This window comes from Microcaecilia unicolor, chromosome 5, assembly GCF_901765095.1.
Source record: "Microcaecilia unicolor chromosome 5, aMicUni1.1, whole genome shotgun sequence".
NCBI classification, from domain to species: domain Eukaryota; kingdom Metazoa; phylum Chordata; class Amphibia; order Gymnophiona; family Siphonopidae; genus Microcaecilia; species Microcaecilia unicolor.
The window spans coordinates 218,505,413-218,533,251 of record NC_044035.1 but is presented as its reverse complement, the minus strand read 5'-3'; the positions used below and the strand labels follow the sequence as shown (position 1 = coordinate 218,533,251).

The 27,839-nt window shown below is 46.6% G+C and overlaps 1 protein-coding gene across 3 annotated transcripts in view; it reads left to right on the top strand.

The window, feature by feature from the left end:
• Nucleotides 1-27,839, top strand: part of RSPH1 (radial spoke head component 1) — a 246,673-nt gene that overhangs the window by 84,167 nt on the left and 134,667 nt on the right. For all 3 annotated transcript variants that reach the window (XM_030203781.1, XM_030203779.1, XM_030203780.1), the window contains exon 3: nucleotides 20,186-20,291. In XM_030203781.1, coding sequence (XP_030059641.1) covers nucleotides 20,186-20,291 — 106 coding nt within the window. The remainder of the gene's footprint in view (nucleotides 1-20,185; nucleotides 20,292-27,839) is intronic.

Below are 27,839 nucleotides of genomic sequence, written 5' to 3'. Positions count from 1 at the left end.
TCTTGGAATTTAGAAACTGGCTTTGATTCTGATCCCGATCTAGAAATGCCCTCTTTGGAGCACTCAGATGTGGGTCAGGGAGATTTAGCAGAGGAGGTATCTTCTCAGATGGATTTGGGGGTAGACCCTCTTATTCCCTCAGTATTATGCATTTTCCATAAGGAAGACCTCCAAGAATTAATCTCCCAGGTATCCTCGACTTCGCGTTTTGATGAGGATGACACTACAGTGCCAGATGTCCTGCGCAAGTGGACCTCTTATTGAAAGGAATCCGTAAGCCTGGAAAAACTTTTCCCATGCACCAGGATATCAGAGATGTTATTCAGGCGCAGCGGGATGCTCCCGACACAGTGTTTAGACCAGCCAAGTTGATGGTGAGGCTTTATCCGGTCCCGGAAGTAGATAGAACTCTTCTAAGGCCTCCTGTGATAGATGCAGTGGTTTCGGCAGTCACCAAGCATACACGGTGCCTGTGGATGGGGGCACCGCTTTGAAGGATGTTCAGGATCGCCGTTTGGAGGCGTTACTAAAGAGTAACTTCGACGTGTCTGCCTTGGTGATGATGCAGGTGGCTATTTGTGGTTCCCTGTTAGCTAGGGCTTGCTTCTGATAGTCTGAAAGAGTTTTGGATCGGTCGTCAGATGATATGGCGGCCATTGACGCCAAAGTCGCGAAGCTGGAGATGGACTCTGCATTTCTAGCGGATGCTTTATATGATCTGTTAAGGGCCTTGGCCAAGTCTGTGGCCCTTTGCGTGGCTGCTAGGAGGTCTCTATGGCTCAAAGGTTGGGCGGCGGATGCTGCCTCTAAGTCAAAGCTCAGTGAGTTTCCCTTTAGAGGCTCTCTTTTGTTTGGTGATGACCTAGAAAATTTGATTTGCAGTCTAGGGAAAACTAAAGTGCCCAGACTTCCAGAAGATAGGCCTAGAGTGTTGGGTTGCGGTACGGTGTCTTCCCGAGGTCGAGGTAGAGATTTTCGTCGCTTCTGGTCAGGTAAGGCGGCCCCGGTGCATCGCTCCCGTGTTTTCCAAAGAAGTTAATCCTTTCGGGGGGCATGTAAAGGAATTAAAGACTCGGGCTCCTCGTTTCAGTCTCCTTCCCGCCCTGCCCAATGAGGGGGTCCAATCTCTGGTACCAGTCGGAGCGTGTTTGGCGTAGTTTTTCCAGAGGTGGACCCAGATTACCTCCGACCAGTGGGTACTAGAGGTTATTCGAGAAGGGTATGCCTTAGAGTTCATGCAACATCTTCCGGATGCATTTCTGGAGTCCCCCTGTTGGCCGAGCACCAAGGCGTCTATTGTCAGGAGCACTCTAGACTGGCTAGTTTCCCTTCAGGCTATTTGTCCCGTGCCCTCAGAAGAACTCCGGCAGGGTCGGTATTCCATTTACTTTGTGGTTCCCAAGAAAGAAGGTTCCTTCCGGCCAATCTTGGATCTCAAGGCGGTAAATCGAGCCCTCAAGGTCTCCATGCTCCATATGGAAACTCATTGTGGCAGTCCGGCTAGGAGAGTTCTTACAGCTTTGGATCTTACCGAGGCATATCTGCAAATTCCCATTCACCCCCAGCATCAACGGTTTCTCTGTTTTGCAATTATCGGTCAGCATTTCCAGATTTGAGCACTTCCCTTCAGCCTCAAGACAGCCCCTCTTGGACCTTCACCAAGGTGATGGTAGTGGTAGTGGTAGTGACGGCCCTTCGGCAGGAAGAGATATTAGTCCATCCGTATCTGGATGATTGGCTCATCCGGGCGAAGTCCTTCCAGAAGAGCTTGCAGAACACAAGCCGCGTGGTGCGTTTTCTGGAGTCCCTCGGTTGGGTAGTCAATGCACAGAAGAATCATCTTCAACCATCTCAGACCTTGGACTATCTGGGTGTGTGTTTCGACACTCGGCAGGGCCGAGTGTTTCTCACTCCGGCTCAGATCCTTAAGCTCCAGTCATTGATCCGGCAGTTCCTCCAAACATCTCTTCCTTCAGCACAGCTCTATCTCCAAGTCCTCAGTTCCATGGCAGCGACAATAGAGGCGGTTCTTTGGACCAGAGCTCACATGTGTTCCTTCTGTCCAGGTGGTCTCCTCAGACAGACTCCCTTTTGAAGAGATTGATTCTTGCGAAGCAGGAGCGCAGCAGCCTTCGTTGGTGGCTCAGGATACCAAATATGACCAGGGGAATGCCCTTAGATCCCCCGCAGTGGATTGTAGTCACGATGGATGCCAGTCTCAAAGGCTGGGTGGCTCATTTTCAGAGCCAGTATGCTCAGGGGCTGTGGTCGCAGGAAGATCTTGTCCATCAATCTTGTCCATCAATCTTTTGGAAACCAGAGCTATTCATCTGGCATTCCAAGTGTTTCTGCCACTACTCAAGGGTCAGCCAGTCCGCATAATGTCAGACAATGCGACGGCAGTGGCGTATGTCAACCATCAAGGGGGCACTAGAAGTCAACAGTTGGAACAGGAGGCGGCTCAGCTTATGAGCTGGGCAGAATTGCATCTACAAGCCTTGTCGGCGGCTCATGTAGCGAGAACGGAAAATATCCAGGTGGACTTTCTCAGTTGCAACACTGTAGATCCCGGGAAGTGGGCTCTCAGCGACACGGCGTTCCAGTCAGTAGTACGGTGCTGGGGGTTGCCAGTCAATGCGAAGGTGCCGAAGTTCTTCAGCCGTCGGAAGGATTCGAGGGCTCTGGGGATCGATGCCCTTCTTCAGTCTTGGCCATCAGGTCTCCTTTATGCTTTTCCTCATGGACTCTGTTGGGTCGTCTAATTCAAAAAGTGGAGGGTCACGAGGGTCGAGTGATTGTGATAGCTCCAGATTGGCCTCACTGCCCTTGGTACGCAGATCTTCAGAACCTCCTTCTAGAGTCCCCCCTCAAATTTCAAGAGGATCCCGGACTGTTGGTACAGGGTCCGGTAGCACATCCGGAGCCCGGTCGATTTTGTCTTACAGCTTGGCTCTTGAGCGGGCGCAGTTGTCTAAAAGAGGTTACTCGGCCAGTGTAGTGTCCACTATGCTGCGGTATCACCGTCGTTTCCACTTCTCTCAATTATATCTGACCCTGGAGAGTGTTTGAGGCATGGTGTAGTGAGTCCAAGGTCTCTCCCTTTCAGGCTTCAGTGGCACAGATTCTAGATTTTTTTGCAAAAGGGTTTGGAGAAAGGTTTAGCGTTATCCTCTCTCAAGGTCCAGATGGTGATCCTGTCCTGCTATAGGGGGCGGATACAGGGTAAATTGTTGGTGTCTCACCCGGATGTGCTTCGGTTCATACAGGGAGCGAGCCTTGTACGGCCACCCACTCGGGAAATTTTTCCTCTGTGGGATCTTAATCTAGTTTTGGCAGCACTGTCTCGTTCGCCGTTTGAGCCTTTGTCATCCTGTTCTTTGAAGGATTTGACTCTTAAGGTACTTTTTCTAGTCGCCATTGCTTCAGCACGGAGGGTTTCAGAGTTGCAGATGCTGTTGTGTAATCCCCCATTTCTGGAGTTTGCCTCAGACCGGGTGGTGTTGAGGCCAGTTCCTTCCTTTCTTCCTACAGTCTTGTCACGTATTCATGTTTCTCAGTCTGTTATTTTACCAGTTCTCGGTTCTTCTTCTGGGTCCGAAGAGCAGCGTCATCTCAAGTGCATGGACGTCCGGCGGGCACTGAAATGTTATTTGAAAGCTACTGTGGATTTTAGACAGACGGACCATTTATTTGTGCTTTTTGGGGGTTCCCAGAAGGGATTGGTGTTGTTGATTACATTTCTTCAGTTATGCCCAAGCTGGGCTGACTCTTGAGAGTCATGTCAAGGCTTATAATGTGCATCGGTAGCCCATTTGAGGTCAGCCTCTATAAAAGAGATTTCCAAGGCTGCAACGTGGTCTTCAGTCCACATATTTACATCTCACTATTGCCTTGAATGAGATACCCAACATGATGATCTGTTTGGACAGAATTTGTTTGGAGTCTAGAATCCAACTCCACCCTCCTAGGCCCATTTTGTTCTGTTCTAGGCTGCACTCTCACACAGTATGTGTATAGTTTCAGCTTAATTAATTTTCCTACTGTTGTTGTTTTCAGTGAGCCTGGTAGCTAGAGATTCCCACATGTGAGTATTAACTTGCCTACTTGTCCTTGGAGAAAGCAAAGATACTTACCTGTAGGACAGCAGGCCATTAATTCTCACATACACTCCCACCTCCCCTTGGAGTTGTTTTGTATTTCTTATTATACTGTACTGCTGGTCCCGCATTCTTGAGGCAGGCGGGAAGCACACGCGCATACATAGTGGGAATGCTAGCACATGGCTCTTAAAGTTATATACGCTATTATAGCATTCCACACTGGGTGACGTGGATGACTTCATCCACATGTGAGAATTAATGGCCTTCTGTCCTGGGAGTATACCTGTTATAGGTAAGCATCTTCTCTATCTCTGGTTCTCACTGAATCCTGGCTACCTGGTAATAAACATATTTTTTTTCTATATTTCTGCATTTTTTTGAAAGGCTAGACCCACTCACTTCTTAGGTGCAGAGAGTATAAATCTCTGTTATAAGCTTTTATTTATCAGGACTTTCATTGGAGCATTTACTTGGGGCATTTATCTGGATTTCATCTTAGGTTTCCTAAAACAACATCTGCAGCTCAGAGGTGTAGCTAGGTGGGTCGCCAGGGGAGTGTCTGCTTCCCCAAACAGACTGCCGATATCGCTGACGCCTTTTTTTCACACGATCTGTCACGTTTAAAATACTGGCGCCGTCAGCAGTCCGCTCCCCTTGCGCCCTTAACTTGGCTACGCTTCTGCTGTAGCTGTGTCCATCTGAATTCTGTGTTCCATATCATCAAGCTGATCAATCCATAGACTGGTGGGTTGTGTCCAACTACCAGCAGGTGGAGATAGAGAGCAAACTTTTGCCTCCCTATATGTGGTCATGTGCTGCCGGCAGTGTTGCCAGGTGGGCGGTTTTCCGCGACCCGCCGCGGGAAAATTTTGCCCGCGGCGGGTTGCGGTTTTTTGGGCTGCTTTTTGGCTTCAGGGCGGTTTTTTGGGCGGCTTTTTCGGCCGCGGTGGGCGGGGTTAGTGCCGTTTTTGGGAGGGGTTAGTGCCGTTTTTGGGCGGGGTTAGTGACGTGGGAGGCGGGGCCGATGACGTGGGAGGCGGGGCCGATGACGGGGGAGGCGGGGCCGATGACGGCGGGGGCGGGGTTGATGACGGCGGGGGCGGGGGTGATGACGCGGGGGGGGGGGTGTCAGGGGCGGGGTTTGAGTTTGGGCGGGTTTTGGGCTGGATTTTGGGCTCCTTTGGGCGGGAAAAAAATTTTCAACCTGGCAACCTTGGCTGCCGGAAACTCCTCAGTATGTTCTCTATCTCAGCAGGTGGTGGTCACACACAGCAGCAGCTCTGGCTAGGCCTCCAAGCCTAATTCTTAGGTTTTGTTGAGTGCCTGGGGTTGAGGGCTCTTTTGAGCAAGTGCAAACCTGGTGGTGCCAGGTCCCTCCTTTTCTCCCCCCTCCCGCTGGCTCCGTTAAAAAAAAAATAAAAAATTTTTGAACGTCGTTAAAGGCGTTTATTTCGACGTTTATTTAAACGTTTATTGCAGCTACTCACTGGGACACCAGGTCGTTACAGCTCGGAGCGGCAAGCAGGTAATTTTTACCTTTTTATAGCGGGCAGGGGGTTCCCCGATTCTTCTCCTCGTGGCATATGGCGTCGGAGGGCGAGGGCGCAAAGAGTCGCTCCCCGGATCGCTTGAGCGCTTCTAGAAGGGATGCGGGGGTTTTAAAGCCTGATTCGCCCTTGTTGGGTGACAGTTTCGTGACCGATGAATGTCCCGGTCCTTCCTGCGGCGTGGCGGTTTTTCCCGCCATAAACGCCCATCCCCCGCTCCTCGCCTCCGCCATCTTGGCCGGCCACGCGGCTCGGACGGCTTCTTCTTGGGCCGCCCTTGAGGTTGGAGACATTAATGCCATGAACGCCCTTAATTTGGGCGACGGCACAAAAGCGGCTAAAGTTAAGCGCCGTTCTTCCCGTGCGGCTCCTTCGCGGAGTGTCGCGCCGGACGCCATTTTGGATGCGCAGCATGTCTCTCCCCCGCTCTTGCGAGCGCCGGTTGAGAGTGCGTCTAGGGCTGTAGACCAGGCTGCGGAAGTGCACAGTCTGGGGGGTTTCTCCCCCGAGTTTGTTTTGCTGCTGCATCAGGCCTTCCTTATGCAAAACGCTGCCCCTGCTCCCTCGTCTGGTAAAGAGGTTGAGGTTACCAGAGGTAAACGCCCTCGGGTTGATTCCCAGGCCTTGGAGGACTTTGTCTCCTCCGATGTAGATGAGGGCAGCGTATCTGAGTTCTCCCAACGGTCCTTTGCGGATTCCTTGGAGGAGACGGATCCCCGCTCGGATGGAGCGGATGACCCCTCTGCAGCGCGGCTTTTTAGCTCAGAGGATTTGCCCAACCTGTTGATACAGGCCATGGACACTTTGAAGATTTCCTCTCCGGAGGACGTCTCTCCCTCAGCCCCTGTTGGCTCTGCCATTATGCTGGGGACGAAGCGCCCGCCTAGAACCTTCCACGTGCATGATGCCATGCACACCTTAATTTCGGCTCAATGGGATGTCCCTGAAGCGAGCCTTAAAGTGGCTAGGGCTATGTCCCGCCTCTATCCTTTGACTGAAAGTGAACGTGAGGCCTATCTGTGGCCTACCGTGGATTCTTTAATCACTGCGGTGACTAAGAAAACGGCGTTGCCGGTGGAAGGTGGCACGGCCCTAAAGGACGCCCAAGACAGAAGATTGGAGGCGGCCTTAAGGTCGTCCTTTGAGGCGGCTGCTTTAAGTTTGCAGGCCTCAGTTTGCGGCTCCTATGTGGCCAGGGCGTGCCTGACTATGGTGCAGCGGGCTTCCCCCTCGGATCATTCCTTGAGGGCTGATTGGCCGGCCCTGGAATCGGGCTTAGCCTATTTGGCAGACTTGCTGTATGATGTCTTGAGGGCCTCAGCTAAAGGCATGGCTCAGACAATCTCTGCGCGGCGGTGGCTTTGGCTGAAACATTGGTCTGCTGACCACGCCTCTAAATCCCGCCTGGCTAGATTGCCTTTTAAAGGCAAGCTGCTCTTTGGGGTCGAGCTGGACAAAATCGTGACCGATCTCGGCACGTCTAAGGGCAAGAAGTTACCAGAGGTCAGGGCTCGGGCTAGTACTCGTCCCGGTACCTCCAGAGGACGGTTTCAGGAAGCCCGTCGGTACCGCCCGGGCAGGTCGGGTTCCTCTGCCCCCTCTTCCTTTAAGAGGAATTTCTCCCCCAAGCAGCATTCCTTTCGCAGAGACCGCCGTCCCGGAGGTGCTCCCTCCGGTCCTCCCCCAGGGTCTCGTACCCAATGACGGGGCTTTGGTCCACGCCCCAGTGCAGATTGGAGGACGGCTGTCCTCGTTTCTGGGCGAGTGGACCACAATAACTTCAGACGCTTGGGTGCTGGAAGTCATCAGAGACGGCTACAAGCTAGAGTTCTGCCGACCCTTAAGAGACGGGTTTGTACTCTCTCCCTGCAAGTCTCCGGTCAAAGCTGTGGCAGTGCAGCAGACTTTGGACAATCTGATCCGCCTGGGTGCGGTCGTTCCGGTGCCAGAAAGTCAGCTTGGCAAGGGGCGTTACTCCATTTACTTTGTGGTACCAAAGAAAGGAGGTTCTGTCCGGCCTATCCTCGACCTCAAAGGGGTCAATCGGGCCTTGAAAGTGCGGCACTTTCGCATGGAGACTCTCCGCTCTGTTATAGCGGCAGTGAAGGCAGGGGAGTACCTGGCATCCTTGGACATCAAGGAAGCGTACTTGCATATTCCCATCTGGCCTCCTCATCAACGCTTTCTGCGTTTTGCAGTCCTGGGCCAGTTCAGAGCCCTCCCGTTCGGGTTGGCTACTGCTCCGCGGACCTTTTCCAAAGTAATGGTGGTCATCGCGGCCTTCCTGCGAAAGGAAGGAGTACAAGTCCATCCTTATCTGGACGACTGGTTGATCCGAGCCCCCTCTTATGCAGAGTGCGGCAAAGCTGTGGACCGGGTAGTTGCTCTTTTGAGCTCCCTGGGATGGATCATCAACTGGGAGAAAAGCCAGCTGCGCCCGACTCAGTCCCTGGAGTATCTGGGAGTTCGATTCGACACCCAAGTGGGCAGAGTGTTCCTGCCAGACAATCGGATTGTCAAGCTTCAGGCTCAGGTGGACCAGTTCCTAGTAGCCTCTCCTCTTCGGGCTTGGGACTATGTGCAGCTGTTGGGCTCTATGACGGCCACGATGGAAGTAGTGCCCTGGGCCAGGGCTCATATGAGACCACTACAACAATCTCTGCTGCAGCGCTGGACTCCGATGTCGGAGGATTATGCTGTGCGCCTTCCCTTGGACCCAGCAGTGCGCAAGGCGCTGTAATACATGGGATTGAAGGTCAGCTGGGGATGGAATGAGTGGAATGTTTTGGCTGTAATTATGTGTTGATATTCTCTGTTATGGGAAACAAGCTAGTTGTTTAAGGGATGCCAGCACCTTTGGGAAAGGCACCTTCAACCTGTGCAGGTCTGGGGGAGTTATTCTCTGTTATGGTGGTTGTTTAAGGGATGCCAGCACCTCTGGGAAAGGCACCTTCAACCTGTGCAGGTCTGGGGGAGTTATTCTCTGTTATGGTGGTTGTTTAAGGGATGCCAGCACATCTGGGAAAGGCACCTTCAACCTGTGCAAGTCTGGGGGAGTTATTCTCTGTTATGGGAAACAGGCTGGTTGTTTAAGGGATGCCAGCTTGTGCAAGTCTGGGAAAGGCACCTCTGTTTCACACTATAAAAGAGGCGAGAGCACCGGACTTGCTTTAGAAGCTTGCCTGAACGTAAGGGACGCCTGGTTCAGTGATGGTCCCTGCAATCTCTGAGGAAGAGCTAGTGCTTCCCTGGTGGTCTTCCCAGATGCTGACTGAATTGCGGGTGCTGTAAGTATCTTGGTGTATGTGTTCACATATGTATCACCAATAAAAGCGATATACCGCATATTGTGTCTGGTGGCTTTTGTGTTGTCATAAGCACAGCGCCCCCTAGTGTTACAATTTGGCGTAGTCGGCAGGATATCGCATTGTTGATACGGTGATCACATTTGTGAATATATACTTGGTTTATTGTTTTATTGTTTTGTGAATATGTTGAAGAAAGGAAAGAAGAGCAAATCTCATCAGGAGGCTGTGCAGGCACAGCTTCCGCAGCTGTTTGCAATTCCTGGATGGGATAAATACCCATATCAGGCATTGGCAACAGAATGGGCGACAGATACGGGGTTGAGTGAGAATTGGGAGGTATGTTTAGGAGAGGGAATGTGTGAGGATGTGTTGAAATGTTTACAAAATGCCCCTGTGGTTAAAGGGAAAGAATTAAGAACTGTGGGTCGGAGAGGGTGGATTTTGTTGTCGGCATATCGCCTGATGCACCAGCAGAATCTGTTATTACAACAGAAGCTGTTGGAATCACAGGCTGAGATTCTGACATTGAAAAGCGACTTGGTAATGTCACAGTGTCAGGGCAAATTGATGATGGATAAGTGTACGGGGTACCAGCAAATTGCTGAGCGGGCGGCGGTGCGAGTAGCGCAGTATAAGTATCGGAAAAGGAGAGGGCGTGTGAGTAAGGTAAAGGTTGCAAAGGTGATGGCTACTGCCACACAGAATCCTAATGGATGGGATCCTGAGACGTGGGATGGGGATATCTGGTCTTCCACACCCGAGAGTGAGTCAGGGGGTGAGGAAAGTGCTGCTCCGGAAATGAAGCCGATAATTCGGCGACGAGCACAGTTGGGTGGGGCAGCGCCAGTGCGCATGGATTTAGCAGAAGACTATACGCAACAAGAAATTCTCAATATCATGCAGCAATTCCAGCAGCGTCCAAATGAATCCCTTATTGCTTGGTGTGTAAGGCTGCATGATACTGGGGCAATGGGGATACGGATGGACAATGAGGACTGTTTGAAATTTATACCTTTATCTCGAGATGCTATAATTCAAAGTGCATTTCGGGAACATAGTTTAGCAATGCCTGATGGGAATGGATCAGAGGCTACTACTCTGATTGAGTTAGTGGGAACAGGGTGTCGTAGAAAGTACCCTTTAGAATCAGATTGGCCTGGGGATGACAAGCCCTGGTATACTTTGAAAGATTGTATCCAGCGATTAAAGGAAGAGGCAATGAAAGTGTGTATTGTCACAGGACAGATGGATACACTTACCCAAGTGCCTATGTCAGCGGCAATTAGAAACAAAGTAATTAAAGGGTCTCCTCCAATGTATAAACAAGTTATTTTGACTCTGTTGATGAATGAAACAGATAACCCGTTGGAGGGCATTATGGATAAAATCGAGCAATTAGGAGATTTGGGGGATTGGAGTCTGAAGCTGACAGATAGGAAAAATAATGAGGGGCAGAGAATTAGGGAAGGGCCGAAGGGGCAAGGTTCAGAGGTAGAACGAGTATCTCGTAAGGATATGTTTGCCGCTCTACTACAAGCGGGGGTGGCTCGGGAGAAAATAGATGGAATTCCCACTGGAGAGTTATGGCAGCAATATAAAAAATTAGGATTGGATAAGAGAGGGATGAAACCGGTTCGGAAAACCCGGACAGTGGGAAAAGAAAAACTTCCTTCAGCCCCACCTGTGGAGGGTCCGGACTATTCAGATTTGTATCATGAGGTCCGTACTCTCCTGCAGAGAATGACATTTCCATCCACTACTACTCTGCCCCCATCTAAAGCAGAAACCAATCCGTTTAGAGAGGATTGACTAGTACGGGGATGCAATGTAAAAATTGATCCACGTCCCTATATTGATGTTGTAATACAATGGAGTCCGGGAAATTTTCAACAAGTACGAGCTTTGATAGATACTGGAGCAGAAGCAACGATTATAGCTGGTAACCCTTCTAAGTTTAAAGGACCAAAGTGTAATATTGTAGGACTAGGGGGGAAGAGTATTCCTGCAGTGGAAACACAATTGGCTATGCAAATTGGGGATTTACAGCTCCAAAAGTATGCTGTAATGATTACCCCAGTGCCAGAATATATAATTGGTATGGATATTCTGAGAGGTTTAAAACTTACTATTGAAGGGGGAAGTTGGCAATTTGGAACGTCTCCCGCAGTTCCCCGGCGTTTGAAGTATATTTCCACTTATAATATTCACGCAGTATTAGTGGGAAAAATTGTTGATGAGCCTCTCACCATACCAGCCGCCACTCAATTAGTTGCACAAAAGCAATATCGGATTCCTGGTGGTATTGCAGAAATTACGCGAACAATACAGGAATTACAAGAGGTAGGGGTTATTGTCCCAGTTACTACCAAATGGAATAATCCAGTATGGCCAGTGAAGAAATCTGATGGATCCTGGCGGATGACAGTAGATTACTGTCAATTGAATAAGGTTACACCCCTGTTGCATGCTGCAGTCCCCGACATTGTAACTTTAATTGAGAACATACAAAATAGAAAAGGAAAATGGTATGCAGTGATAGATTTAGCAAATGCCTTCTTTACAATAGCCTTAAATGAGGAATTTTGGGAGCAATTTGCATTTACGTGGCAGGGAAGGCAGTACACTTTTACATGGTTGCCACAGGGATGGTTGAACAACCTGGTTACCTACATGGAAACAGAATGATTGGTATATTCATACTAAACTGGTTTGGGGATCACAGTTATGGCAAGAAATTAGTGAATTTCTGCAATCTACTTCTGCCTATGTCTATCATGTTGATGCACATGTTTCCCCTATAACCTCTGATCATATTTTAATCAGACAGCAGATTCCTTAGCTACCATTCACACGAATGTCATCACTGGAACAGATGATTCTACTATTCATCGGGGTGAAGAAGAGACTGGTATTGCAAGCTGGGCACATCAAAAATGTGGACATCTCGGAGAGCAAGCCCCTATTGTTGATAATTCCTGTCAATTCCTCCTCTTTTACTCAAATTTCTGATTTTGTGGGAGTCACTGAGCGAGGTACACAGGGATTTGGGTCTACTGGGAGGGGTGTGGGTGGTCGGGTATGGCATCAAGACCCTGCACACCCAGGTCCTCCTCAACCTGCTGAAATTATAGCCCGAGGGGAGGACAATACTGTTACAGTAGTTCAGCCAGGACAACAGAGTTGGACGAATGTTCCTGCTGATCATTGTTATTTAAGGGAATAGGATTTATATGTGTTTCTCCATTTCTTTCTGTTTCAGGGCATACTGTTTCTCTGTTTGGGTGGGGAACTCGATGCCCGTACTCCCGGCGAGCGGGTGCTGGGAGTGACCTCGCGTGTCCACTATTGGTGGAGCAACAAAAATAACTCAACCTTACAGCAAGATAATTATACATGTCATACTGCATGTCCGGTATTGAACGTAACTGCTTCCCAAGCTGTGTTTCATAAAACTGAACAGCGTTTTGTAGTCGTTTCATCCAGTTTTGTGAATGTGACTATCCATAATGCTACGTCCTGGGTTATGTGCATCCAGCCTATGGGATTCCGGGACCAGATATGGAGACTATGGAATCGGACACGCAAAATGCAGTTCCTCCAAACTTGTAACAGCTCTATAGTAAATATTACTTTGAATCGAACTGCTGAATGGATTTTCACTAATGCTACACCAATTGCAAACCGTTTTACACCCTGGATGGACTTCTTGCATGTGTTGCTTGCTGTTAGTAATATGACTAATCCTGCTCCACTGTCACGCATTCCCACTACATGCAAAAATATGTCTATGCAGTATAGAAAGACAGTATTAACTTACAATGTTACATTTCCACACTTGCCTCGCTGTACTAGGATACGGCGAGCATGGTATGATACTATTTTGGGGGGTGCGGGAACTGGACTGGGAATTCTGAATACTGTAGATACAGATACTCTGTTTAGTAAACTACACTATCTAGGTAAGGACTTGCATACTGAACTGAATATTTTAGCCAATTGGTTACCTGCCATTCCAGGAACAGGACAATTAATGGTGCCTGCGATAGCAGACATTAATAATTTATTAGCCCAAACTTTTAAGTTTGAAAATTATACTGACATTACTTTGACAAAAGCATTGAATTATACTTGGTGTTCATTACAGACGTTGTACGCTTTGCATCAGCGGGATAGAGTCCAGATGGCTCTACAATTGGGGATGCATACCCAGTTGCAGACCCTTTTCGCTGGATATATTCCGGTTGATGAGTGGTTGTTCCCACATTCAGAGAGTACAGTCTGTACTGATCGATTCTGTACAGGGGTTTTATCTTCATATAAGATTTTCCATACTCATATAGTATGTAAGTATTATATATCTCCAGTATTAGTGAATGTTTCTGGTATCGTAACCTTTTGGGCCCCGCATATGAATGGGGAGTATATAACTGTATATAATGAGACATATAAATTGGATATGTGTAATGAGCAGGGAAATCGCATGATTTGTCCTTTCCAGCCACCACAATTTGAACCTTGCTTATCCCCACGTTTTGGGGAATGTACATTTACTGTTTTCCCTGCCAACTATGAGTTCTTTGTAGAAATTAGTCCGCGGACATTATGTATTTCCACTGCTAATTTCACAACTTTGTCAAATAATACCTTCCTGACCGATCTGTCAGGAGTCAGTTCCTGTTTTACTAGTATATCAGTATTTTGGTGGAAAGGACAAAAGTATGTATTATATCCGGATTTATTTAATTCTGCTTTCATACAGTACAATTATACCTTCTTTACGGAGCCAATTTTAGCTGTAAATTATAGTAAGTTGACCCACATGTTGCATATATCCTCTCTTATTAATGAGTATATTCAAGGTGTGAATCACACCTTAAGAGTCATGCAAGTAGATGCTCAATTTGACAATCACACTGTTCGTATAGTGGCGGAAAATATTCGAAGTAAATTACATCATAATTGGTGGGATCCATTATTGGGACATTCTCCTAGTGCAGATGCTTTCCTAAAATGGATCACTCATCCTTTACTTGTAGTACTATTAGTTAGCATCCTGCTAGTGATTTGGAATTGTATTTTGACTTGTAAAATTTGGAAACGACCTACGGTGGTCCATAATACTATGTATACTTCTGTCTCCTCATAAGCAGAGAATATCAAGGGGTGGAATGTAATACATGGGATTGAAGGTCAGCTGGGGATGGAATGAGTGGAATGTTTTGGCTGTAATTATGTGTTGATATTCTCTGTTATGGGAAACAAGCTAGTTGTTTAAGGGATGCCAGCACCTTTGGGAAAGGCACCTTCAACCTGTGCAGGTCTGGGGGAGTTATTCTCTGTTATGGTGGTTGTTTAAGGGATGCCAGCACCTCTGGGAAAGGCACCTTCAACCTGTGCAGGTCTGGGGGAGTTATTCTCTGTTATGGTGGTTGTTTAAGGGATGCCAGCACATCTGGGAAAGGCACCTTCAACCTGTGCAAGTCTGGGGGAGTTATTCTCTGTTATGGGAAACAGGCTGGTTGTTTAAGGGATGCCAGCTTGTGCAAGTCTGGGAAAGGCACCTCTGTTTCACACTATAAAAGAGGCGAGAGCACCGGACTTGCTTTAGAAGCTTGCCTGAACGTAAGGGACGCCTGGTTCAGTGATGGTCCCTGCAATCTCTGAGGAAGAGCTAGTGCTTCCCTGGTGGTCTTCCCAGATGCTGACTGAATTGCGGGTGCTGTAAGTATCTTGGTGTATGTGTTCACATATGTATCACCAATAAAAGCGATATACCGCATATTGTGTCTGGTGGCTTTTGTGTTGTCATAAGCACAGCGCCCCCTAGTGTTACAGGCGCTGAGCTGGTGGATGCAGACAGACAAGTTGTCTGCGGGAATGCCTCTGGTGACCCCGGAGTGGATTGTCGTCACGACGGATGCCTCTTTGTCGGGCTGGGGAGCCCACTGCTTGGGAAGGACAGCGCAGGGGCTCTGGTCTCCTGCAGAGGCAAAGTGGTCTATCAACCTCCTGGAACTCAGAGCCATTCGGTTGGCGCTTTTGGAGTTCATCCCGGTACTGGTGTTGAAGCCGGTACGGGTCCTGTCGGACAATGCCACGGCTGTGGCCTATGTCAACCGCCAGGGAGGTACCAAGAGCGCCCCTCTAGCCAAGGAGGCTATGAATCTATGCCAGTGGGCAGAAGCGAACCTGGAGCAGCTGTCAGCGGCCCACATTGCCAGAGTCATGAATGTCAAGGCGGACTTTCTCAGTCGCCATACCTTGGAGCCCGGAGAGTGGCAGCTATCTGCTCAGGCGTTCTTGGACATCACGAAGCGCTGGGGCCAGCCGAGCCTAGATCTGATGGCGTCATCGGCCAATTGCCAAGTGCCGCGCTTTTTCAGCAGAGGACGGGACCCTCGATCCCTGGGAGTAGATGCTCTTCTCCAACAGTGGCCAACACAAGAGCTTCTCTATGTGTTCCCGCCCTGGCCCATGTTGGGCAGGGTGCTAGACTGGGTGGCAAAGCATCCCGGCAGGGTAATCCTGGTGGGTCCGGATTGGCCCAGACGTCCCTGGTATGCGGACTTGATCAGGCTCTCAGTCGACGATCCTCTGCGGCTGCCAGTGGAGCAGGGCCTGTTACATCAGGGTCCCGTGGTGATGGAGGATCCCTCCCCCTTTGGTCTTACGGCCTGGCTATTGAGCGGCAGCGTCTGAGAAAGAAGGGCTTCTCAGACAAGGTCATCGCCACTATGCTGAGAGCGAGGAAGCGCTCTACTTCTACTGCTTACGCCAGGGTTTGGCGTATATTTGCAGCGTGGTGTGAAGCAGGCTCACTTTCTCCCTTCACTGCTCCAATTTCTTCAGTGTTGGCGTTCCTGCAAGAAGGTCTGGAGAAAGGCCTGTCGCTCAGTTCCCTTAAAGTCCAGGTAGCGGCTCTGGCTTGCTTCAGGGGTCGCCTGAAGGGTGCTTCCCTGGCTTCGCAGCCAGATGTGGTGCGCTTTCTCAAGGGAGTTAATCACCTGCGCCCTCCTCTGCACTCAGTGGTGCCTGCGTGGAATCTCAACCTGGTGCTAAGAGCATTGCAGAAGCCGCCTTTTGAACCCTTGTCGAGGGCATCTCTGAAAGACCTGACGTTGAAAGCAGTCTTTTTGGTGGCTATCACTTCAGCCAGAAGAGTTTCCGAGCTCCAGGCGCTCTCATGTCGAGAGCCCTTTCTGCAGTTCACTGAGGCAGGAGTGACTATTCGCACAGTGCCTTCCTTCCTGCCCAAGATTGTTTCTTGCTTCCATGTGAATCAGCAGCTCTGTCTCCCTTCCTTTCGTAGGGAGGACTACCCAGAGGGGTACTCTGCTCTTAAATATCTGGATGTGAGACGAGTCATCATCAGATACTTGGAAGTGACCAATGAGTTCCGGAAATCGGATCATCTGTTTGTCCTGTTTGCAGGTCCTCGTAAGGGTCTGCAGGCTGCTAAGCCTACAGTGGCAAGATGGGTCAAGGAAGCCATTGCAGCGGCTTATGTGGCCGCGGGGAAGGTGCCGCCTATCCAGCTGAAGGCTCACTCCACTAGAGCTCAGGCGGCCTCGATGGCAGAGGCCGGGTCCGTCTCCTTGGAAGAGATATGCAAGGCGGCAACTTGGGCTTCGGCTCATACATTCTCCAAGCATTACCGCTTGACTGTGGCTGCATGGGCGGAGGCCCGGTTTGGAGCTTCAGTGTTGAGGTCAGGGATTTCAATGTCCCGCCCTGGGTGAGTACTGCTTCGGTACATCCCACCAGTCTATGGATTGATCAGCTTGATGATATGGAAGGTAAAATTATGTATCATACCTGATAATTTTCTTTCCATTAATCATAGCTGATCAATCCATAGTCCCTCCCAGATATCTGTACTGTTTTTATTCTGGTTGCATTTCAGGTTCAAGTTTAGTCTTCAGTTACTTCAGAAAGACTTCGTGTTCAAGATTTTTCACTTGGATTCTTCAAGAGTTGAGACGAGTTTGTGTTACAGTGAGCTGCTGCATTCCTCTCCCCTCCGTTTTACGGGGCTGGATTGAGATTTAAATTCTGCCGGCACTCCCTCCCGCTTCGTGCGGCTGTAGGGCAGCTTTGTACCCCTCCCGCTTCGGCGGTGTTAGGGTCAGTCAGCTCCTCCCGCGGTTGCGGTTGCAGGATAAGCCAGATCCCCCCGCATCGGCGGGTGTGGTGTCCCTCCCCCGCTCCGCGGGGATGAGCTGGACGGATTCCCCTCCCCCACTTGTGTGGGGATGAGCTGGGTTAATTCCCCTCCCCCGTTTCGGCGGTGGTGAGCTGGGCAGAGTGTCCCTTCGTGGGTGTAATTCTCTAAGTGCTGAGTCCTGCGGATGGAGCTTTGATATCGACATACTGAGGAGTTTCCGGCAGCACATGACCACATATAGGGAGGCAAAAGTTTGCTCTCTATCTCCACCTGCTGGTAGATGGACACAACCCACCAGTCTATGGATTGATCAGCTATGATTAATGGAAAGAAAATTATCAGGTATGATACATAATTTTACCATCTGTTTATCTAATTGTCTGCTGATGAGTAATCTGCCTGCTTGCTATGATTCCTGTCCACTGCTAATAAAAATATGACTATCTATTGGGTCAGTATTCAGCTAGTATTTGCCAGTGTTTTTTTGGCTGCCTTGGCAGTATCCACAGATATTCAATGCCGAGCCATGTCCGGGCAGTGACATTGAATATCTGGTTATACAGAACCAGATAACATTTATCCAGTTAAGTGAGATATTCAGCACTTAACCAGATAAGTTAAACCGGATAAAGATAAGACTGTGTCTTGTGTGATCCTATTTACACGGTTAATGTACAGTATGTGGTTAAGTGCTGAATATTGGCACTTAACCAGATAAGTGGTGACTTTGCCCCTGGACCACCCACAGATTAGCCGATTTGTGCTTGGGCGCTAACCAGATATATTTATCAGCACTATCTAGTTAAGTGCCCCTGAATATACCTATCCTGGACAAGCAATTTAAACATCCAGGAGCCTCTCATGGCCATTTAGGTCACTTTGAATATTGGCCCCATTATGTCTAGGGGAGTCTGAGAGATTTGCTCCTGAGTCATGCAAAGAACCATGAGCTGTGGCTGTATCTAGTCATCTGTGGCCCCAGCGGTGTAAAACAATGATATATGAGGAATAGTTGCATCAGGAAGGCAAGTTACTAGGCGATCATGATGACCACCTGATAACTACGGGGCCCTTTTACTAAGCTGCAGTAAGCACTAACGTGTGCATATTGCAGGTTAAAATGTACTACTGTGGGGCTGGGGTGCACTCAAGTATCCCATGGTAATTTTTGCGTGTGCACGCACTATCCATGTGCTAAAAATAACATTTATTTTTTAGCACTGGGTACATGTTTGAGGGTAGAAAGTGGGCACATGTATGCTAATCAGTTAGCACATGGGCATTGCTGCTAACTGATTAACTCAGGATTAGCATGTGAGCCCCTACTGCCTACAAAATATGTGTCGGTAAGTGCTCACATGCTAATGGGAAAATTAGCACGTTGCCATTAATGCAGAAATGTTAAAATCAGCCATTTATTGACTGTGCTAAAAGTGGCATTAGTGCGCAGGAAAGACGCATGCTGGGGATAGCACAGGCCACATTTTAGCGTTGCTTAGTAAAAAGGCCCCAGTAAGAAAACAAGATGGTAAATGGTCTACAAAATCCACTGTGGAATAGAAGACAGAATCAGACAATACAGGCTGCATCAAGGGCAATAGAAACTGTGACAATAAGCATAAAAGCAGATTAATAAAAAGTCCAATAAAATACATTTAAATCAATGAAAAGCTCAAAACATGTGTTCACGGATCAAAATAACATTATGTGCACCACCACTAAAATAATAGGACACAAACACAGAGAAGTAAAACCATAAATACATAGAGAATGGCTTACCCAGCTGGTGGTATTCTAAAAACTTCACACTATTCAAAAACCAAGGGAAGAGTGTCAGGTACTAAATCGGCGTATACAAATCAATGAACACACCACACTCTTCACTTGGGAATAACCCAAATTCATCAGAAGAAGGAAAAAAACCTCAGTGAGCCAAGACTAACTTAATTCAGTCCATCAATGACTTCAGTATAATCATAGGCTAAAAAAACCTCCTGTGGTTAGAAAATGATCTTTTTATAGATAATTTTCAATCAGTTTTATAAAACATTTTCTTAAGAATTCAAAAAGCACTTAGCTTCAAATTTCATAGGTTTCAAACTTCGTATGCTTCTGCCCAAAGACTCCAGTAACTTCCTTGTAACACACCTCAACCATCTGACAATGGCCAGCGTTTCAAATCTCTGCTTCAGGGATTTGTGGAACTTTATTAATTAGACTCAGATCATTCTGCTGAGCTAATTAGTTTATGCATATTTACATGTTTTTTTCAACATATACAGTAGGCTTTTGCAGCAAGTTTGTTTTTATTGTTTCAAACGGACCCAGGAAGAGACACATGTGAGTCAGGAAGTATACCTTGGTTTGTTTAGATTGTTTCATTGATGCAGCTGTCTGAAGTGGCACTATCACTAATTTTAGATCCACGACTCAGTGATATTTTATCGTCTTTGACAATGATCAGCATTGGTGAAGTTTTTAGATTAGCAGCAGCTGGATAAGCCATCGTCTATGTATTTATGGTTTAACTTCTCTCTGTTTGTGTCCTATTGTTTTAGTGCTACTGCACATATTTATTCACATTGTTTTAATTATTTATTGATTTTATTAAATATTGATTCACTTATATTTGAACGTTGTTTTGATATGTGAACATATGTTTTGAGCTTTTCATTGATTTAAATGTATTTTATTGGACTTTTTATTAATCTGCGTTTATGCTTATTGTCACAGTTTCTATTGCCCCTGATGCAGCCTGTATTGTTGGCAAAACATGACCATGTCAGGCACTCATTTATAAGTCCTGGGAGCTTTGAAACAACTTAATAAAGACTGCTTTTCTACAATAAGGTCTGCTTCTGTCTTCTATTCCATAGTAAAAGGGCCCCTACATTAACATTCCTAGTGATCATATCTCAGTAATTGTAGTCGTACCCCTAGTCTCCTGGACGTACATCCCTTAATATAATCACTGATATACTACAAGGTGAGGCAATGCAAGCAAAGAAGTGTTTAAGAAAAGAGTTGTGGATACTTACATTTGCTATCTCCTTTAATGTGTTACAGGGAGTCTACAGATTTAAAAATGGTGCTCGTTACATTGGAGAATATATCCATAACAAGAAATATGGACATGGTACCTTTATGTATCCAGATGGCTCAAAATATGAAGGTAGAGTGTTTTAAGGGTGTCAAACTTTTATTTTTACCTTTTGTAAATGATGTACTACAACATTTACCACGTTTTTCTACCCTCAAGCAGGATTGAATTGAACACAAAAGTACCATGATATCAACTGATTGTGCTGTGATAAAACAGTTCTGCTAGAGCTAGTATAAAGTTCTAAGCATCCATTCTCACACACAGTGGTGTCCTCAGTCCCTCAGAGTTGTTTTTCCACTCTGTCAAATGGATGCAGAAACAAAGATTTTTCACCTCTTTGTGTTCTGGCATTGTCTTCTAAAATAATGCCCCTGTCCACAGTATTTGAGAAAGATTCAGAACTTCAATATTAGCTTCAGATGTCTAACAGAGATAGGCAGTCAGTTGCAATGATATAGGGGGCCCCAATATTCAGACCGTGGGAGATAACTGGGCTGTCTCCCACAGTCTGCATTGAACCCAGATATTTAATGTCGAGCTGTTTCTGGTGATCGACATTGAATATCCAGGGTTTTTGGCTGGGTTTGAAGATAACTGGCTATGTTGATATTCAGACATAATAAAAAATACTCAATATTCAGACATAGCCAGTTGTTATCTTTAAACTGACCAAAGATGTACCAGGGTGTGACGTAGCCAAATATGACTGCCGAACCCGGTTTAAAAATCAGCGGATAGTCAGTTATATTGTTTGATATAACCAGTTATCTGCCAGCCAGTAAATGCAGATACTCAGCGGAGGATAGCCAGTTATCCCACACTGAATATCAGCAGATAACCGGTTAAACGCTATTTAACCGGTCAGCATCCATTCTGACCAGCCAAATAGTGCTAAATATCGGACGGAGGATTCTTTGTTCACATTTCCTGTGTCTTTGTATTTCATTACCAAATGAAAACAAGCAGAAAAACCACAACTTTTAGTGTTTTGTCATTTGCTGATAAGAGGGTACATTCTTTGAATAGAGGGCTCTCTTTTTCCCTGATAGTGGAACCACCACACATGCACAAACCATTGCACATTTACAAACTTGTCCATTCCTGTGTGCCCTATTGGGAGAAGAGTGTGTTCTCTTTTTCAAACAGTGTGCCCTCTTTCCACATTTCCAAAAGAGTATGCACTAATATTGAAAAATGGCAAAATGACAAAATGGGCAATAAAACACAACTAAAATTAAAATCCCTGTAAACGACATGGGAAACAACACAAAAGTTTATGGCTGCTCATCCCTAATTCCTAAAATATCTGGACTCAGACTATAATCAAGCTGACTGTAACAAAAGTGGAAAGATGTTTCCAAAAGTCTATAAGGACTTCTTGAACTCACTCTGCAATAATCTGCTTGCCCAGATATAGAAGAAGGAGGACATTGTCTGCCCAGAGATGTCTGACTCTGCACACTCCAGCACATTCTCCTCCATGAAAGTTGCCTGTACCTCCTTGTGCATTGATTTCAAGAGTCCTGCTACAAAGGAGCAGCTCCAGGGATCCTATAAATTGGCATGAACCTCCTTGGAGATTTTCAGGCACAAACTACATCTGTCTTCTAAATGCTCACATACACCTGAGGTTAAGGCATCCTGAAAGTTTCTTGTAAAGTGCTGGAGAAGCACAGATATCTTAGCACTGCCATCTCTCAAGGGGCTCCTCCTGAACGCACGCCTTTGCAGCTATCTCCTATACTGTCTGTGCCATTAAAGGGACTACCTGGACAGTAGCACTGACGAGCCATGTCTGTTGTCTGTGCAGTCAGTGTGACGCCTCTTCAGCTTAGATACACCAGTGCAATAGCACACCACAGATTGTGAACAGTCTTCTTTGATTCATTTTGCACATATAGAAGTTCAACACAAATGTCATTTTGCTTCCCTGTTGAAATGCAATCATCCCCTGTACAGTAGTCAACCATGCAGCCTCAGATGGCATCAGCTCTAGTACTAGATAGAGTAACCAATAAGTCTTCTACATCTGTGTTGCAGCCTTGGACATTTGTACTAAAGATGTTCAACAGATTACTGTAAGGATCTGCCATCTATTCAGTATCAACAGTCCAGCGTAATGTCATCTCAGTCAACAAGCATTAGTAGTGCACCGAAAAATGCTTGCTCATTTCAGGGTCCAATAGTCCCTCTATTATCTACTTCAGACTCTGAAAAACAAGGGGTCCATTGTCTACTTCCCTCCTCACCAAGCATAAAGCTTTCCCAAAGTGCCCTAAATAATCACCCAGGTTTGGATGACTCTATAGCAATGGTACTCACTTTTACACTGGGACACACCTAACAGAGGAGGCTCACATATGAGACACATTGCAGGCATGATTGTCATGGAGATAAATATAAACACATACTCTGCAGACACAAAAACCTCCCCCACCCCTAGCAATGTGTACAGAACAGAATTAGGCCATTTCCCCATAAAACTCACTGTACAAAATATTTTAATTCTGGTGTCATCTCAGTAGGCTTGTGCAATATTGCATTACCGGTAATACATCACTGTAGTTAATTACTTTTTCATAGTAATCATCAAGCTTGATAAACTTATTAACTATAGTAACAGCATTACTGTAGTTAATTACTTTTATCTCCATAATAATAACGGGATTTCAGATAATTATGTGCCTTACTATGGGCATACCCAGAGCATTCCCAGCTATCACTGTTAGTGTTAACTGCCACATCTTGACGAACCCTTCTGCCAGTGCGCTCACCTTCCCTGAGAGCCCTGGTGCCTTCCACATGTTCTGGTGGGGACAGCAAGGGATGGGGAAAACAGGAACCAACAGGAGCCAAGTGATGGGGAAGACTTAGTGATAGGACTTGCAACATGTAACGCCACTGGAAGAAAATTACCATTATTTTTTTAAAATTCTTTTTATTAACTTTTTCTTTACATAACATCCACATAGCTAAACATATATATCGCAAAACTTTCTCATATATATATCATCAACATCCCTCCACCCCCCTCCCCCCCTTCTAGGCATCTCAGGTATATATAGGGCTCCCCCTGCAATAGAGTATCCCCATTGTACATATGTCACCCAGTTAAACCTCGCCATTCCACATAGGAGGACCATGTTTTTGAGAATCTCACCAGGCCCCCTCGCCGTAGGGCTGTAAGTTTGTCCATTAAACATCAATAGTCCACTTTAGTCAATACTTGATCCACGGTGGGAGTCGCCGATTGCTTCCAATGTCTTGCAATTAGAATCCTGGCTGCAGTTACAATGTATGATAAGGGCCCATGACGTAAGCCATGTCCTTCCCTCGGCGGGATATTCAACAAGCATAGCCCAGGAGTTAGTGTAACCTCAGCTCCCAAGTCATTCTGCAGTCTCATCTGTAAGTCCTGCCAAAACTGCTGTATCACCGGACAGTCCCACCATACATGCCAAAATGTTCCTTCCGCCCCACAATTACGCCAGCAACTCGCCATTCCCGTTTTAAACATACGGGACAACCGACTAGGAGTCATATACCATTGGTACAGCATTTTATACCCATTTTCCAATAAAGGGGTAGCCACAGAAAATGACAGTAGTCGTTTAAATATCTTTTTCCAAGTTTCTGGTTCATATGTAGTACCCAATAGGGACTCCCATTTATTAATAAACGTATTTAATGGTTGGGACTTATGAAGTAAAGCTCTATAAATTCGGGAAATCCCTCCTTTACCTTCCCCAGATCTCATTGCCATTTCAAGCTCCGTGGCCACCAGAGACAGATCCTCTCTGGCTTTCTTCTGCACAAAATCTCTGATCTGCATATAATGAAACCTGTCCCTGTCCCCCAAACCAAATTCCTCTTTTAAAGTTTCAAATGAATGGCATTTCCCATCCTCCCATATCTGTCCCAGCAATCGCAAAGATGCCGCTGACCAATGCCCATACACCCCTTCTCTCCTCCCAGGAATAAAATCTGTGGCATGTATTATGGGCGTAGTCAGATGATATTTACGCCCCGGAAACCAGGCTGCTCTACATCTTGCCCATTCTTCTAGCGCCACCCTCATTGGACCCTTCAATCCTGTTATGAGTCCTCTCAGCAACTGTAGGGGAAGCCACGCCACCGCCCATATGGGCACCCCCTTCATCTCCCACTGCGCCGCGTAAGTCCACAACTTATTCAGACCCCTCTGCACCGTGGCCAGCATTTGAAATAGAGCAGCTCTATAATAAAGCCCAAAGTTGGGTACCCCCATGCCCCCATCATTTCTTAATTGATATAGTATTCTACGATTCACTCGGGGTGGCCTTTTGCGCCAAATAAAGGCGAACATTTTTTTGTTAAGTGTGTGAAAGAAGGTATGTGGCACAGAGACAGGCACAGCCATAAATAAGTAAAGTACCTTGGGGAGCATTGTCATCTTTACCGCTGCTATTCTGCCCATCCATGACATTTGCAGCCCCCCCCCCCCCCAACTCTCTAGTTCTTGCAGGAGTTCCCGCATTTTAGGGACAAAGTTCTCCTGGAATAGATCCCCCGTATCTGGTGTTAAATTAACCCCCAAATATCTAATGTATTTAGGAGACCATTGAAAAGGGAAGTGAGATTGTAATTCCTCTTGTAACCCTGCAGGGCACTGTATTGGCATGAGTTCTGATTTTTGAATGTTAATCTTGAGACCTGCGACTTGTCCATACCCCTGAAGTATCTTCATCACTGCTCTCAGTGAGAGTTCAGGTTGTGAAAATGTAAGCAGGACATCATCAGCATAAAGCATAATTTTAGTTTCTTGCCGTCCTATTCGGATGCCCTGCACCTCTGGGTCTTTTCTAACCAAGATTGCCAGAGGCTCCATAGCTAGTGCGAACAGTAGCGGGGATAGGGCACACCCATGCCTAGTACCTCTAAACAATTCAAATGAGTCAGTGTATGTGCCATTAATCCGCAACTGAGACATAGGGTGACGATAGAGCGCCATGACCCAATATAAGTATTGCCCACTGATGCCTACTTTCTTCAACAATTCAAACAAATAGGGCCACAGCACTCTATCGAATGCCTTCTCAGCATCCAGTGAGAGAAAGATCGCCTGTTGTCCCACCTGTTTGATTCTGTCCAATATATATTGTGCTCGTCTCGTGTTGTGAAAAGTTTGCCTATTTGCTATAAATCCCGCTTGGTCCTCATGGACCAGGCGGGGCAACACCTTTGCAACCGGTCAGCCAAGATTGTGGTTAGGATTTTATAATCGGTTCCCAGTAAAGATATGGGCCGATATGAGCCACAGCTTTGTGGGTCTTTATGCGGCTTAAGGAGTAATACCGCGGTGGATAAACGCCACGACCATGGGAGCATAGAGTCAAGCTGAATATCATTGAACACTTTAAGCAAGATGGGTGCTAAGATAGAATTAAGGCATTTATAGAATCTATTGCTATACCCATCTGCACCCGGGGCTTTTCCCCTAGGTAAACCCTTGATTGCTAAGGTCACTTCCTCTAGTGTTATGGGTGCTGATAGCAATTCTTGCACCGCCCCTCTCAGGCTAGGAATGTCTACTGTGTCCAGAAAATTCTGTATATCTTCCTCTGCCACCTGCCCCTCTGGTCGATAGAGCTTCTGATAGTAATCAACAAATATTCTCTGAATTTCTTCTATTTGATCCCAGATCTGCCCATCTTCCGTTCTCACTCTACCGATGGCCTTACGTCCCCTAAGCTGTTGTAATTTATAGGCTAATAATTTACTCGCTTTATTATTAAACTCATAGTATTCCTGTTGTGTCTGCTGCATTTGTTCCTTAATGACTTTAAGTTCCAAATCCAGTAATTGTACTTTGGACCTATGTAGTTCCTCTTGCTGTCTGGCCGTAGCCTGGCCGTGTTTAACTAATGTTTCTAGGTGTTGTACTGTATTGTCTAAAAGCTGTTTCTTTCTCCCTATGGTCTTTCCCTAAATATGCTTGCAATGCTATCATTTTCCCTCTAATCACCACCTTTAAGCTTTCCCAGAGTATCTCTGGGGTAATTCCCGGTGTATCATTAAACTGTAGAACTCCATAATTTCTTTTTCAATTCTTTGTACATTTTGTGGGTCATCCAATAACCCATCAGGGAATTGCCAACTTCTAGATCTTGTACTCCTTGGAAATCCCCTCAAGGGATTCAGAAATTGGAGTAGTTTATCCCGTTCTGGCTGAGCATATCCAGCCATCCCGGTCGAATTATCCATCACGGGCTCTATCGTCAGATTGAAATCCCCACCTACCAATATCTCCCCCTGCACACATCGCCCGAGGTGGTTGCCAAGGGTGACATAGAAATCTCCCTGGGCGTGATTTGGAGCATATATGTTAACTAATGTATAAGGTTGCCCCCCGAGGGACAGAACCACAATCACAAATCTACCCCCAGTATCCCTTTTAACCGCCTGTACTTCCCAGCTGCAACCTTGCCTAAAAAGGATCCCCACAACCCGCTGTTTTATTTTGTTGTCGATTAGAAGCTAAATATTGGTGAGGATATCCCACATTATATAATAAATGTTCATGTCTGGGCAGCAGATGTGTCTCCTGTACAAACAGTATACCTGCTCCCACCCTCTTCGCCTCCCTAAATAGCCTCCTACGTTTGATACGGGAATTAAGGCCCCTTGTATTGAGGGATAAACAGGTTAGTTCTATCATGGGGGTTTACAATCAACCAGTAGCTTCTATCCCACTCACAACAAAATTGATGGAACGCATAGTGACGAAACAACTCACAGAATACCTGACCAAACACTCAATTCTACACGAGTCTCAATCAGGATTTCGATCAAATCATAGTACTGAAACTGTACTAGTGTTGGCAATAAACACATTCAAAAAAACGATCGCAACCAGCAAGAACATACTCATACTACAATTCGACATGTCTAGTGCCTTCGACATGGTGGATCATGAAATACTATTACACCTACTAGAGTACTTTGGAATCGGAGGCCCAGTTCTCAAATGGTTTGAAGGATTCCTACCACCAGATCCTACCAAGTAACAACGAACACGGACAGATCGCCACCTTGGAGACCAGAATGCGGAGTTCCTCAAGGATCCCCCCTCTCTCCAACTATCTTCAACCTAATGATGATACCATTAGCCAAACTCCTAGCCATGCAAAACCTTAACCCTTACATATATGCCGATGACGTTACGATCTATATCCCGTTCAAAAGTGACTTAAACGAAATAACCAACAAGATCAACCAGAGTTTCCAGACCATGCACTCTTGGGCGAACTCATTTAAGCTAAAACTCAACGCAGAAAAAACTCAGTGTCTAGTTCTCACCTCCCAATACAATACAAACAAATACCCCACAATAACCACACCCTACTGCACACTTCCTATCTCAGAAAATCTGAAAATCCTTGGAGTCACTATTGATCAAAACCTCACTCTCGACACCCACGCAAAGAACACAATGAAAAAAATGTACCAATCGATGTGGAAACTCAAAAGAATAAAACCTTTTTTCCCAAGAAACATTTTCCGCACCCTAGTACAGTCATTGGTACTAAGCCACTTGGACTACTGTAACGCTCTATACGCAGGCTGCAAAGAACAGAC